This window comes from Papaver somniferum, chromosome 7 (assembly GCF_003573695.1).
Source record: "Papaver somniferum cultivar HN1 chromosome 7, ASM357369v1, whole genome shotgun sequence".
NCBI classification, from domain to species: domain Eukaryota; kingdom Viridiplantae; phylum Streptophyta; class Magnoliopsida; order Ranunculales; family Papaveraceae; genus Papaver; species Papaver somniferum.
The window spans coordinates 44,606,650-44,621,461 of NC_039364.1; the positions used below are offsets into that span (position 1 = coordinate 44,606,650).

General features: G+C 35.7%; 1 protein-coding gene across 1 annotated transcript; it reads left to right on the plus strand.

Moving 5' to 3' along the window:
- Positions 1–10,689: 10,689 nt before the first annotated feature.
- On the plus strand, positions 10,690–14,558 carry LOC113297145 (serine/threonine-protein kinase D6PK-like). Its single transcript, XM_026545557.1, has 3 exons — positions 10,690–10,972; positions 11,348–12,823; positions 13,355–14,558. The coding sequence occupies exons 2-3, from the start codon at positions 11,568–11,570 to the stop codon at positions 14,232–14,234; spliced, it is 2,136 nt and encodes a 711-aa protein (XP_026401342.1). The 5' UTR covers positions 10,690–10,972; positions 11,348–11,567; the 3' UTR covers positions 14,235–14,558.
- The last annotated feature ends 254 nt before the right edge of the window (positions 14,559–14,812 follow it).

A 14,812-nucleotide genomic window follows, 5' to 3' on the forward strand; every position in this document is an offset into this window, starting at 1 on the left:
TGATTAAACCCACGAGCAAGTACACATATCAAAATTTAAGATCATCTTTAAACCTACTTCAACATCATATTTATCTTCCTCACATAATACCAGTTGTACGATTCCAGTGGGAATATGGAAATTCCGTCCAAGTGAAGTTCACCCCTACCATGAAGTCATCTCAGCCAACCCATCATCGACGTTTCAACTACTTCACCTAACAAGTACCACAACGGCTTTGAAGTTCTACTCCTGTATCACGTCAGCGTCCTCTCCATGGTTATATTGCAAGACGTTCCAAGTTCACTCCAAGCCTGTCCAGGTCAAGTTTATAGACGGTCCATCCGAGCTCAGTCCAAGTTTGTCCGAGTATATTTCATCCGGGGACACAGAAGCTTACAGCCAGTTCTGTCACCAACTTCATCAGCAACTCATGGTTAATAATCAATCGTTCAGGATATCAAGTTTTGTTCGAGAATTGTTCAAGTAAAATCAAGTCTTACTACCCTATTGTCTTTGTTGTCCAAGTTGCACACTACGTTTCTCTACGTGTCCAACTTGCGGGGGAGTATTAGAGTATATATATTATGTATATACACGGTAGCCGAGGTCATCATGTGAAGAAGGACCGAGGCAATCACTTAGTGAAGACATTCGCACACAAATAGCCGAGGAGCAGAAAAGGTCCGAGGCAACCGTGACTTGAAGTGAAGACCAAGTCAAGTTACCGTGCAACCAAGGCACGTGAAGTGAAGCGCAAGTTAAAGAATATGCCTAAAATAACTACCTTTCTAGTTCAATCTAACTCTATAAATTAGAGTTCTCCATGTAATTGTAAATGATCCCAGCTTAACCGGGAGATCATCCCAGTATCATCTTAATCTGGACATCAATAATATTCACCCTCAGGGGCTTCGTCCGTGGACGTAGGTCGAGATGACCGAACCACGTTAAACATCGTCTTCCATTATTATTTTGGTATGTAGATTTATTTCTTATTTATCGCTCTTTTATCATTGATTTATTTTATTGTTTTCAATCATGATTAATGACATCTATTTTAGTTTTGATCTACATATCAAAATTTAAGAAGACCACCGTACTTATTGCCGATTATTTTTGAGTTGGAAATCCTGACATCTACTACTGTATCATAGACCAGAGGTTTGGCCAATGTGGCATAATTAATTCCATCACTCATCTTCACGGGTAGGGTACTTTTAAGGCTTCCCGTAACCCTTAACTTATGGTTGCTCATTTCCTTGCATCTCGCCTGCGTTCGACTTGGTATACTTAATTATTTTGTTAATGTTAGAGTTAACGTCAGACTCAGTAGATTTGAGTCCAGATCCTAATATTGGACCCATTAGCAACTTAAGACCCAATGGATATCACCCGATTGGACCCGAAACCATAACAGGGTCAAACGGGTATTGCGTACCCGTGAGTATCGAGTACCTGGTTATTTATTCTTTAGTTCATTACTTTTGCAGAATTCTAAGTGTTTTGCGAGTTTTGGCTTAATTTTTTTTTTCATTTGTTTATTACATTTAATCTCTATTTAGAACATTAATAATGAAATAATATTAAACTTGTATGAGAAATAATTTGGATTTAAGCAAAAAAAAGAAGAAGATATCAAGATTTTAAGAAAAAGATGATGGTTTTCGATACCCAATGTGTACCTCGGATTTTTAACGGGTCCGGTTCTAGGTCCACAAATTTAGGAACCGAATCCGACTTTTATAAGTAGGGTCCAAGTCCAGTGGTACCCGGAAGGATCCAGACCCATTGATAACCCTAGTTAGAGTACTGATCGTTCGAACTCGCAAGTTTTGCTATCTCAAGCTTGTTGTCAGTGTTAGTTTCACAAAACTATATCTTGATTTCTAGTCTATTAAAGTCAAGTCTCAGACTAGGATTAGGTATGGTAGTTGATATCAGACATCACTGAATAATCCTCGAAGATTGAAGACTAAAGAAAAAAACGAAGACATTTGCAAGAACTTCATCAAAAAGAGGTATGTGAAGACTAACCTATCATATATACTCACGACATTTAGCATTATATCTTATGAGACTATGTCATGTGATTTTAGTAGATATAATATTGCAAAGAAGAAATTTTGATTTCAAGCCTGTCTTGATAATTGTGTCGAAATATGATTCAAGCAATGGATGTTCTTAGATCCTTACCAATATATCATGTTTTGGATGTTCTCGAAATATGATTTTATCTTGTTAAGAACAATTTATGAAAAACAGAGAAAAAAAAAAGGTTTTTGCATAAATGCTAGGTTGTATTAATTTCACGCATTAGGTATGAAGAGGATGCTATGCTGCTTGGCGAGGATAGTATAAGGGTCATCATACAAAATCAATCGTTATTTTGGAAGCTTCGGCTACTTATAATACCCGGGTATGACATGTTTATTTTAGAATTCCCAAACCGCAAAACAACATAATTATTTTACATAAACCACATATTTTTGAAGATATAAAGTATGTGATCGCTCATAATGCAAATTCACCATCAACAGAACACGATCGGTACTACTTGGCAAATGTAATCCTATCCATAATAGGAAACTTAAGTTCAAGCCTTAAGGTTAGACATATAACATGCATCATAGAAAGTACTTTAAAGCACAACAAATAACAAAGATAAAGAATATTGAAGTTAAAGTTCACCATCCTATTAGTCTAATATAAACAAAAATAATTCAACTCACAAACATAATTTTACATAATGTGGTTATTTAAAAAATCCGATGTGATCCAGAATGGACGAGTTACCCAAATTAATATTTGGGACTTGGTATAGTATCATTATTTAGATTTAGTGTAGATATACCGCTGCAAGAATTTAAACTAGGACACAAGCTAAGATAAGAACCGACTACGTAATCTTAGGACAAACCAGGACCTTGGAAGTTTAGTTTAATTATTGTTAGTTTAGTTGTTATTTTGCGTTATTTAGTTTAGTTAATGAAATTTAAATTATGTCCTTATGCTAAATTTAAAGTAATAAAATGAGCTTAATTACAACTGACCATTGCATTTAATTATACCTTACTTAAAACTAGATATAACATTCAAGTATAACTAGTTAATTTTTATATTCATCTTTTTCTTCTTCATCATCATCACTATCTAGGTTAATAGAACATTTCTTTGCTTGTCCAATGAGCCGTATTATCATATCGAAATTAGTCTGTTAGAGTTGTAGTTGTGACTGATTCATTTTTGAAATGTCAAGTAATAGAGTCTTCTTATGTGTGCGTCACTGTTAAGGTTGCTAACCTCAATCTGGTTTATTTTTTAATTGTGAAATTACTTCAGTACGATGTGATGATTAAACAATTTAATTTCTTTTCTGGTTCTCCATGTACTCGTACATATTAAATTCATTCACTGAATCTCGAAGAGATTTCATTTTTCATTGTTTTTGCTTTTCTTTGACCTGGAAAAGGGTATTTTCCTTTGGGATCTTGGGCATTAAGATTGTAATTTAAATTTGATAATGGAGTAATCGGTTTTCCAGTAGGCGGTTGAGATGATGAGCTTAGTTCTTTTGAAGAAAATGTATATGTGGCGGAGATGGTTGCGAAATATTTGCAGTTTACTATGTGATTGAGTTGATGGTATAAAATCATCCAACAAATTAGGCTTAAATTTGTTCGACACCTTAAAGATATGAAAAACTCTTTCAAAGCAAATTTTTTGACATTATTTCTTTGCCATTTCTCTTAATTTCTTCATTGCACAAATTTGGAATACACATTTATTTAAAGATCACAATAAATGTTAATAAATTCACTTTTCAAATTCTAAAGGATTGTTCTTATCGTATTTACTTTGGTTTCATCATGTTTTTTTTATTCGATTGCGTTGTATGATTGGAGCTACATATACGTTCACTTATATGTTTACTATATTAACAAGATTCAACAACTCTTATGCATCACGACCATTTTATTACTGGTATCTATGCAATATTTATCATGTATGTTTTTTTCAAAACTTCAGATTTTTTATTGTATGCACCATTTATAGGATTCAATGACAATAAACTCTTCTCTACAGTAAACCTTAATTAGGATTACAAACTTTGGAGATAACTTGACAGTCAGATGACGTAGCCATATTTAAGGGGATGAGAAGTGTCCCAGTTCACTCACACCTAGTGGGAAGAATTGATTAGCATAAAATCCAATTTTTTTGTTAGATTTGTGTGTAATCATCTGTTGAAGTGGTATAGAGAAAGCGTGAGTTTGAAATGAGGTTAGTGTTTGAATATATACGAGGATTCATATATTAACCATCAGATCAAATACCAGTCCAACTAGACAAACTTTACCGCTCAGTTATGTTAGGCCGGTTTCGATGGGCTGTAGCTAACCCACACATATTCCATGCCAGGTGCTTGGAAAACTGGATGCACCACTATGGTAATATTGTTAAGCGATGGAGTCTCTACCGACCCGTAGAGGCTACACCATCAGGTATCGAGACTCGACACCAACGGTTTGGTCTACATCGCCGGCGGTTTAGACTACCTCGCTCTTTTCATTTCCAACGACTATTTCTCTATCACTATAAATATGTGAATTTCAAACACAAAATTTACTACAAAATTTCTACACATTTTTTGTCTTCTAAATCTTTTTTTCTCAAAATATTCAAATAACATAATTTTAAACCCAACTTGATTTCGCAACCCAACTTGAATTTTCTGGAGTAGTGCTTGAAGCCGTTGTTAGCAAGATATTATACAGTTATACAAATATATGTAAAAAAACAAATAAGTCTACAAGTTTTGGATATTAACCAAATCAAACCTGCAGCTAAGAAAAGGCAAAGGCTTTCAAGGTAAGGAAAATCAAGGCAAAGCAAATTTGAAAGTTAACAAAAGTAGTAGTCACAAAAACAAAGGAAACTGTTTTTATGAGCGCATTGATTGGAAGTTATTTTTAAAGTCTTTATTTTAAGTTATGATCGTCTACTTTATATCTTTTTATGAAAGGCGCATTAAAGTATTTGAAAATTAGAGCTATGGGAAGTAACTTGGAAAATTAGATTCTATTTTTCTATGAGTGAACAAAATGATATCTTAAATTTAAATTAAATTAAACTTAACTTAATTAAATGCATGGCAACATTTTCAATATTTGATAACAACTTTCGAATTGAAAATCTTTTCAATTTATGTGGTGTTATTCCGCCGACACCTTTGCTTCACATCAATTTGTTTTTCACCACTTCGTCGACTTTAATTGCCTTGCATAAGCACAACAAATAAAAGTTTACTGATTTGTTGGAATCGACCACAAAACTTATTTGCACCTCGATTATTGGGGTTCAATGTTTCTTGTTGAAATATCTGAAATATATTTTCCCAAAAAGTGAGTTGTTGTTGTGCACCATTGATATTATCTAGTGTTATAAAAACATAATTCCTGCAAATGTATTCATCTTCAGCGTAGGTAAACTTACAACCCCAGACTACCATATTGAATTTGTAGAGTAAACTGAAAGAATGAAAATCGAAGTGAAGATGTGAGTTGAAATGAAATTAGAATTGAGTATTTATAAGGTAATGGATTTATGGTTGTTGGATCAAATATACTGCGCGATGTAGTCTTCACCGCTGGAGACGCAGACTTGGTCGTTCGGTCTAGTATCAATCGAGCGGTGACCGGCCAAGTATCAATCGTGCGGCCGAGACTCCACTGCTCGGTAGACTACACTTTGCATAGCTAAGTAGTAAATTTACCACTTAGCCGGTCACGTTGCTGGTTTACCAGCTCCATGATGGGTGTAAAACTGACAAACTAAGTAGTTTGCTATGTGGATAGGAACCAGTCTTACCTCGTTGAATTCACCCTTGGGTATCAATGTCCAACAACTTCATATCAGGTGCCACACTCCAACTAACGCTCCCATATGACCTGTTTTAAAGCCATCACTGTTTCATAAATCATCAGTACAAAACAAAGCTAGGCTAAGTTTGCCTGTGTTAGTGGTGGTCAGGATTTGTCATGGCAAAGATAAATCAAGGGTTGTGGTTCTCCTGACCACCCCCTACAACTCGCACGCGTGGCATTAGTTCCAATATTATGAATGAAAAATGAATACTCAAGTCAAGATATGGAATTTCAAAAATTATAACGGGGAGGTTCGAACTCATGACCTATTGTGTCATAAGAGTGGCCTCTAACTAGTGTTCCAGCTTGGTTGGAATTGACAGAAAAGATAAACAACAGTGGTGGTTTGTTCAACTTAATTATCATAATTGCTTTATTAATTAGTGTTTCACTAATTTCACATAATAAATAATCTATTCATTATAAAGTGTTTTATTAATTAGTATTTCACTAATTACTCATAATAAATGATTAATCATTTTTTAATTATAAATGTTTTCTTAATTAATTATAATATTTATTTCTATTAATAAGTAATTTTGATAAATAATATAAATAGACATTTTCTGAGACAATGAGTAGTAGAAGAGGTGGAGGCCGAAAGATTAGTGGTGGTTAAGGGCGGAGCTAAGCGCAATTATATTTATTTTTGTTCTTTTATCGTAAAATGGGATACAAAGTCCATTTTTCACGTGTATCCAACTTGCAAAGAATTTTTTCTCCCTCTCTTCTCAAAATCCTGGCTCCGCCCCTGGTTTGTGGTGGAAGAAGTAGTGACGGTGAATACTGGTGAGTAGTGATGGACAATATTAATTTTATGTTGTCGTTACAACATCGATAACATCGTAGTGTGGAAGATGTGGTTTGTTGTTTTTAACACTTTTGATAAAGGAAGGTACCATATATTTCAGGGATGATATCATACAAGACAATATTTTCATGATCGTAGTTGGATCACCCAAATGGTACCCCTGTTACCTTTGGTACTATATCGTATAAATCATGATTTTTTAATGTTAAAATAAAATTGATTGCAATACAAAAAAGAATATATACACGCAAAAAAAATATTGAAACTAATCAATTGACGAAATTTTGTTCAACCTAAACCTCATACATGGCATATGTGATTGAAAAGTAGAATTGCATCCAACAACCTACATGGGATGGGCGGCAGTGATGGTGGTAGTGGTGGAGTCAAAAATTGACATTGAGGAGGCCTATTTTTTTTTTAAAAAAAGACACATGTAAACTTTGGTGGACTAAACCATAAATATATATGGACAAAGTACTATTTATAAAATAAGTTAAAAAATTTATGTAGTTATTAAAAATTTAAGGGGTTAGAGCCAGGTTAGTCAACCCTTGGCTCCGCCACTAGGTGGTGGTGGATAAAAAAAGTGGATTCATATGGTTTATGGTGGTGGCGGGTATTGGTGAACAAAAACATATTATGCTAATTTCGTAACTCCACAAAATGTGTAACGTTATATTATAAAGTATAAAACGTGGTTGATCATTCTAATGTTAAAATAAACTCGATAAAACACATGTCCATTTTAAAAAAATTGGTGCAATCTATTGTCATGTTATGTAATAACTAAACGAACGACATGAATCAAGATCAGAACATATGAAATTATTTATTATCGATTTGTTTATGTAAAGAGTGGTCAGGATTTGTCCTTGGCAAAGATAAATTTACCGCTGGGGTTTCAACTTAACCATTTTTAAACGTTTTATTAATTAGTGTCTCATTGATTGTTGATAATGATTAATTAAATTTCTATTATAAATGTCCCTTTAATAATCTAACATAAATACATAATTTTATTAATAAATAATTTTACTAAAAACTATATTAATTCTAATGGTGGTAGTGGAAGTAGGGTTAGTATAAGCGGTGGCGGGTGATTGTGAATGGTGGAGGCGGTAACATTACTATTGGTGGAAGAAATAGTGGTGGTGGATGGTTTTTATGGTGGTGGGTGTTGGTAATAGTAGTGTATAATAATAATTTTTGCTTTTTAGTGAGTTTTATTGACCAAGTAAAAAAATAATCTTCACAAAACATGCAACATTGTATTGTGAAAGATGTAATTGGTTGTTTTTAGCACGATTGATAAGGACAAAAACCAAATATTTCGAGGATGATACCGGAACGTATAAGACAATATGATCATGACTGTTCGATCACCCATATTATATAAAGGCAATTGGTGTAGCCGCGTAAGAGAACATTATCGCTCTCTCAAGTACTGTTACATTCTTTTTCCTGAAAGACCATCAATGTCGAGTTGTTTCGCGACAACTACCTACAAAGACAACAACTTTCACTCAATTCCCGATATAAAACCTTATTGACCGGGAAAATGTATCTGCATTCTAAAATATTTGTTTGAAAATTATGTTTGTTCATCAAAATCATCATGAAAAACTCCAAATCATAAATCTAAATTTCGCCTCCGATTTATAGAATATTTTTTATATTTTACATTCTCAAAGCATGCGACCTCTTGATGACAAATCAACAATATCAAATTACAGATCAATATGTATAGGTTTCATTCACTGGGTTAGAAGGTAGAGTAGACACAGATGGGTAGATCACATAAAGCAGAACATGACTGAGAATACTTCAATAATTTGGTCAAGAGATAAGGTCAAAAATTTAAGATGAACTTTTTATAGGACGAATTAGATCGGCTTCGATAGGAGCTGACTAAAATATGGATTAATAATAATTTTCATGTAAGACAATTGCAAAACATAGTTTGGCTATCTCAGCCTATGTAAAGAGTTGTCAAGATTTGCCCTTCCTCAATTGCTATGTTATGTGAGAAGAAGGTGATATCTAAGATTGAGGTATAATTCAAATTTATTAGATTCATACCATTTACAACTGGATGCCTTGAAAAAAATTGACGTGTTGTGATTATTATTACAGCCAAGGGATACATCATACATTCACCACACTTGCGCAAATAGCTCACTTCGCAAATGATTGGTGTTGCATGTACTGTCTAGAATGCAACGAGGAATTTGAGGAAACAAGGCACCAGAAGTAGTGTCCGGAGTATTTTGGATATAGTAACTTAGACCCGATGTAATACTTATGTTCTTTTTTTTTTTAGTTTTTCCACAATCTATTTATTTAAGAAAAATGAACATTGCAAATATATAACATCAACAAAAATTAGACAGATTGCGTTTGACAATAATGGCTACTGATGGTCCGGAAACGGCAAAAGAAAGGAATTGTTGTAGAAGAATTGTTGGGATATACAACAAATTACTTAATACGAATGAAAGAGGTATAACTATTTCGATTCTGAAATCACATAAAGTTCACAGTAGAAGATGACATCAAGTTTAAAGTTAGTAACAAACATAATATGGCTAACTAAAATGTTAAAAACAAACAAGATATATAAACTTAGAAAGCCGTGGGACTTGAAGAGGCCAATTTTGAAAACTACAATCTTAGAAAGCAACGATCCACAATACCATAATTTTTGTTTTATAAATATTCAACGTAGAATATGTCAACTTTTAGTAAAGGATCTATTGACAATCTATTAATTTGAAATAGGATCCGAGAGTACAATATGTGTTCAAGGTTCTTTATGAGGTACTTTGTTGAAGATTTAATGCCAGAGGTTCGTATATATACAATCCATTCGAAAAGGTAATGGGTTCACATTTTAAACATTGTCATCTAATGGGTGTTGAAAAATTACAGGAAAATCATGTCACATTGGATAGTTTGTATCATTCGTTCGATGCAAAAAAATATTATTCTCTGCCTATTTGGAGGATCGACAACATGAGCATGACAGATGACTCAGCTGGAGCGAAATAGGAGCATGTGGAGACTTTTATGGATGATATTGATTAGTTGATTTCACTGAGATGAGCGCTGCTGACGACATATTTCCAAAAAATATTTAAACTTCCATGTTCATGTAGACCATTATCTCATTATAAGCAATGAACCTAAATAAAAAAGTGTCTGGAAGTTAAGATTATATTTTTTTCGTTTGAGCAAATCTCCGACGGTAAAATATTAAAAGAAAAAACAAAGAAAAAAAGAGAGAAAAATCCAAACTATTTTTGTGACAAACATATATTAAATCATAAGGAATTGATAAGTGTTTGGGACACAAATTATACGATATATTAAAAATGAACCAACATCATGCTATGTGCCTAATAAATTCAGAATACGGAGGAGGCAGTGATAATCGAAAATTGGACCCTAATCTAAGCTAAGTTGTTAGCCGCTAACAATGTCAAACACTACATTGGAAGGGGCACCTAAGTACTGTAGACTAAGGTGGAAGCATCTTTTCGTTTCTCCGATCAAATGTAAAACTGGCGGACAAGCATGAAAAGAGCAAACCTATAGCTACACTATAACATAAGTGCCTGATGATCACGATCATCATCTTCCTCATCATCACCCAAACTTATTCATCGTATTTGCGCCGGATCACCTAAATTACGATACTCCATAAAAAGGAAGAAAAAAAGGAAATCAAAATTCTAAAATTGGTGGGCCTCGTGGGTCCTGACATATTGAAAACATATGTAGCAAATATAGGGCACATTGGCGGGTCCGCCTACCGGTCCACATAAGTTTTTATTGGTAAGAAGATTAAAAAAAAAACAAGCGTGTGTGGACCCCACTGATTATGAGCAGTATAAGAAATTTTATTGCTTTCGTTTCAGACTCTCACATGACAAAAGTAAAGGAGGAAAAAAAAAAAAAAAATACAAAAACCGAAAAAAAAGCAAAAGTTGTGTAGTAGTAGTAGAAGAAGAAAAGAAAGAGAGAAACCACTCTCTCAGACTCGCACAGTTGATAGTCAGTCTCAGTCTAAGGCAGCAGCATATACTGTGCTTTGCTTTCTCTCTCTCTATACATTTATTTTTTTTTGGCTAAGAGAGGAGAAAGAGTGCTAGAACGACCAGAGCTTTGAAGAACAAACCCTAATTATTCTTGCATTTTGGTTCTTGAAGAAAGCAAGCAATGGAGCTTTGATGAAGATTTGAATACCCAATTTGTAAGTTTCTGTGCTATTTCCATTCTGGGTTTCATTTGTTTTCTGAGTCTGGATTCTGTTAGAAATGTGGTTCAGTCTAAACAGTTTATTGATGAAGGAATTTGGCATTTTTTTTCTCTTCAGTGTGAATATAAGGGTTTTGGGTTTTCTTCCTTTGTTCTTTTATGGGGTTTGTTTCTTTTTGAAATATTTTTTTATTCTGTTTTTTTGTTCTTTACTTGATAAATAATTAAGGTATTAATCTACTAAGTACTTGGTTTCGATTATTGATTTGGTGCTGATGATGTTCTATATGTATTAGATAATTAAGGTTTTCTTGGACCTCAATTGTTCATCATTCTGGTTTATCTCACATAAAATTTGCTGTTTTTGCAGGGTTTGGTGAGTGACTACATTTGAACATTAAGAAGATTGGAGCACTTTGATAAGCTGATTTTGGAGCTGAGCTACTTCTAAAGAAACCCTAGATAAAGAGTGAGAGAGAGGGGAAAGAAAGGCTTTGTTAAAAGTACTTATAGGCTGAATCTAACCCCCCTTTTTTGAATCATCGAAACTAAGAGAAATTTGTGTAATGATAGATGATTGATTGCTGCCAATGAATCCAATTTCTGAGCCGAAGTTGCTTCCCAGCCAGATGCCCGTAGCAGGTCAAGAATCGAATAATTTGCTTCTCAAAGTTGGAATAGAGCAAAGCTTACTAACAAGTGCAAGACAGTCGAAAAGTTCAGATTCACCGGCCCTTGTCAAATCATGGAAAGGGGAAGACTCTTTCCAAGAATTGGAGGAAGGTTTTCCTGTTGATGTGATCTTTAAGGGCATTGACGATTCAAATGAAGAAGGCGGACCTAGCTCCTTTTCTGGTGCTAGTCATCCCCCTGAGCCAGTAGACACAGATTTGATGCGGCCAGTCTATGTTGCAATTGGTAAAACCAAATCCGACCCAGGGTCCTTAGTCAGAAGTATGTCACTGAAGGGACCTTTTGTAGATGATCTTTCAATTCGGCCTCCGGGTGCTAAAGCTCAACCTAACAAAGCTGTTCTTTCACCTAAAAAAAGCATAAATGAAGAACCTAATGACATAGGTGTAATATCTTCTCCATTTACTGTTTCGCGTGCATCACAAACTACAGACAACGGAATTCTGCCGCATGATTCTGACGAGAGGGAGTGCGTTTGGGATGCGTCTTTGCCTCCTAGTGGTAATGTAAGCCCACACAGTAGCATTGATAGTACGGGGGTTGTCACTGCTATGAGCATTGTTAATAGTCGAACCAGTACTTATCGAAGCGAGGGAGTTACTAGTGATGGAATGATGAGTATTGACAGAAATTGGGAGAGTGCCAAAGGGAGTGCAAGAGGTGACTCACTTGAGAGTGAGAAAACTAGTGTTAGTCGGGCAAGTGATAGCAGTGGTCTTAGTGATGATAGCAATTGGAGTAATAATACAGGGAGTGCCAATAAACCTCACAAAGGAAATGATCCCCGATGGAAGGCTATCTTAGCCGTCCGATCACGAGATGGAATGTTGGGAATGAGTCATTTTAGATTGCTCAAACGGCTTGGTTGTGGAGATATTGGGAGTGTATATCTTTCTGAACTGAGCGGGACTAGGTGTTATTTCGCTATGAAGGTTATGGACAAAGCATCCCTAGCAAGCAGAAAAAAGTTAACGAGAGCTCAGACAGAAAGAGAAATCCTGCAACTGTTGGACCATCCGTTCTTGCCAACCCTGTACACACATTTTGAGACGGATAGATTCTCATGCTTGGTCATGGAGTTCTGCCCAGGTGGAGATTTACACACTCTGAGGCAACGGCAGCCTGGGAAGCACTTCTCCGAGTATGCAGCAAGGTATGGCTTGTGAATTTTTTCTTTTAAAATTATTGAAAATAGTTTAAATTATAAAAAAAAGGCAATTGTTTTAAGAGTGGGAACAATAGCCATCTCTGCAAAAGTCCACCAAAATGGTGACTGAATCTTCTATTTACACAACCAAGCACTGCATGTAAATTGAAATTCCGGAACAATATTTATTCCTCCTGCCATACTTAATTTACTGATTTAACTCCCTAACTAAATTCACTATTATCAATTGTGACCATATTCCAGAGAGGTTCTTGTTTCTCTTTATCCCTACAATTGGTTCCCTTTAACTTCATCATTCCAGTGTTTTAGAAAATGAAAAGAATTGCTGGAGAGAAGAAACTTTTTCTGTCATTGGAGAGCCAGAAGAAACTTTTTCTTACCGAAATATGCATTATAACTACAGAGATATATTGTACTTCCAAACTGCATTACTTCTAGCGGTGTCTTACATTTTAGTTCTGCACGACTTTCAACCTTGGTTGGAGTAATGACATTTACTTCTTTTCATCTGAGCAGGTTTTATGCTGCAGAGGTGCTTTTGGCTCTTGAATATCTCCATATGCTCGGAGTTGTGTACAGAGACTTAAAACCAGAAAATGTTCTTGTGCGGGATGATGGTCACATTATGCTCTCAGACTTTGATCTCTCCCTTAGATCTGCAGTCTCACCAACCTTAATTAGAACGTCATACGACTCGGGCCCATCCAAACGAGGTACCAGCGGTGCATTTTGTGTTCAACCTGCCTGCATTGAACCCTCATCTGCCTGTATCCAGCCAGCATGTTTCCTCCCACGTATTTTTCCTAAAAAAAATAAGACAAAAACTCGAAAACCTAGAATGGATCACGGGCAGCCAACTTCCACCCTACCAGAGCTTCTCGCAGAACCAACAGCTGCTCGGTCAATGTCTTTCGTTGGCACACACGAATACCTTGCCCCCGAAATCATCAAGGGAGAAGGGCATGGGAGTGCGGTAGATTGGTGGACTTTTGGTATCTTTCTGCATGAGCTCCTCTATGGAAAGACCCCATTCAAGGGCTCTGGCAACAGGGCAACACTTTTCAATGTTGTGGGGCAGCAGCTGAGATTTCCAGATTCACCAGCAACAAGCTACGCTGGTAGAGATTTGATTCGTGGGCTTCTAGTAAAGGAGCCTCAGCATCGGTTAGGTGTAAAGAGGGGAGCAACAGAAATAAAGCAACACCCTTTCTTTGAAGGTGTGAATTGGGCACTGATAAGGTGCAGCACTCCACCGGAAGTTCCCAGGTTAGTTGAGACTGAGTTTTCGGGGAAGTTTGGGGCTGTTGACCCCGTTGGTGTTGGGAGTAATAGTAAGAGAATGGTAGGAACTGACATGAAATCTGGGGGTAAATATCTGGATTTCGAGTTCTTTTGAGTTAGTATTGATCAGAGATTCTTCTCTTAATATAATGTCGTTGTGTTAGTATGAATGGTTGAAATTTCATCTTAGTAGAGGTTGTTCGTGTTCTCCAATTTATTGTATAGTCTCTACTTCACCGAAGGGCGTGGACCTCTTCTGATATTGGCACAGATAACTGCTGTCATATCAAGATAAATATCGAATTCGCCACTGCGCCGGTATCTCTAGTGCATTAGCTAGACATATACTGGATGAACTCGTGGATTCTTAAGCTGTAATCCATACAGGTTCAGAAAATAAGTGAATTATACATGTGATCATACTTGTTTAGCTTTCCAATTCCATATTTACGTCCCGAACCTTGAATGCCGTAAGCCTGCTAAGTAACTGTTCTGTCCTCCCATGTTTAATTGTCAAGAAATAGTGATGTCGGCAAGCTCATCAGGTTTTATCCCTCCGAATTCCAAAACTTGTGACCAAAGAATAAATTTGTATTTGGCTCACAATGAATTTGAACATCTCACGTGCATATGCCTGAGAATAAGCTAATTGACCGTCATCTTCTCCATGGTGTGCTTCTGTACTTTTAAATC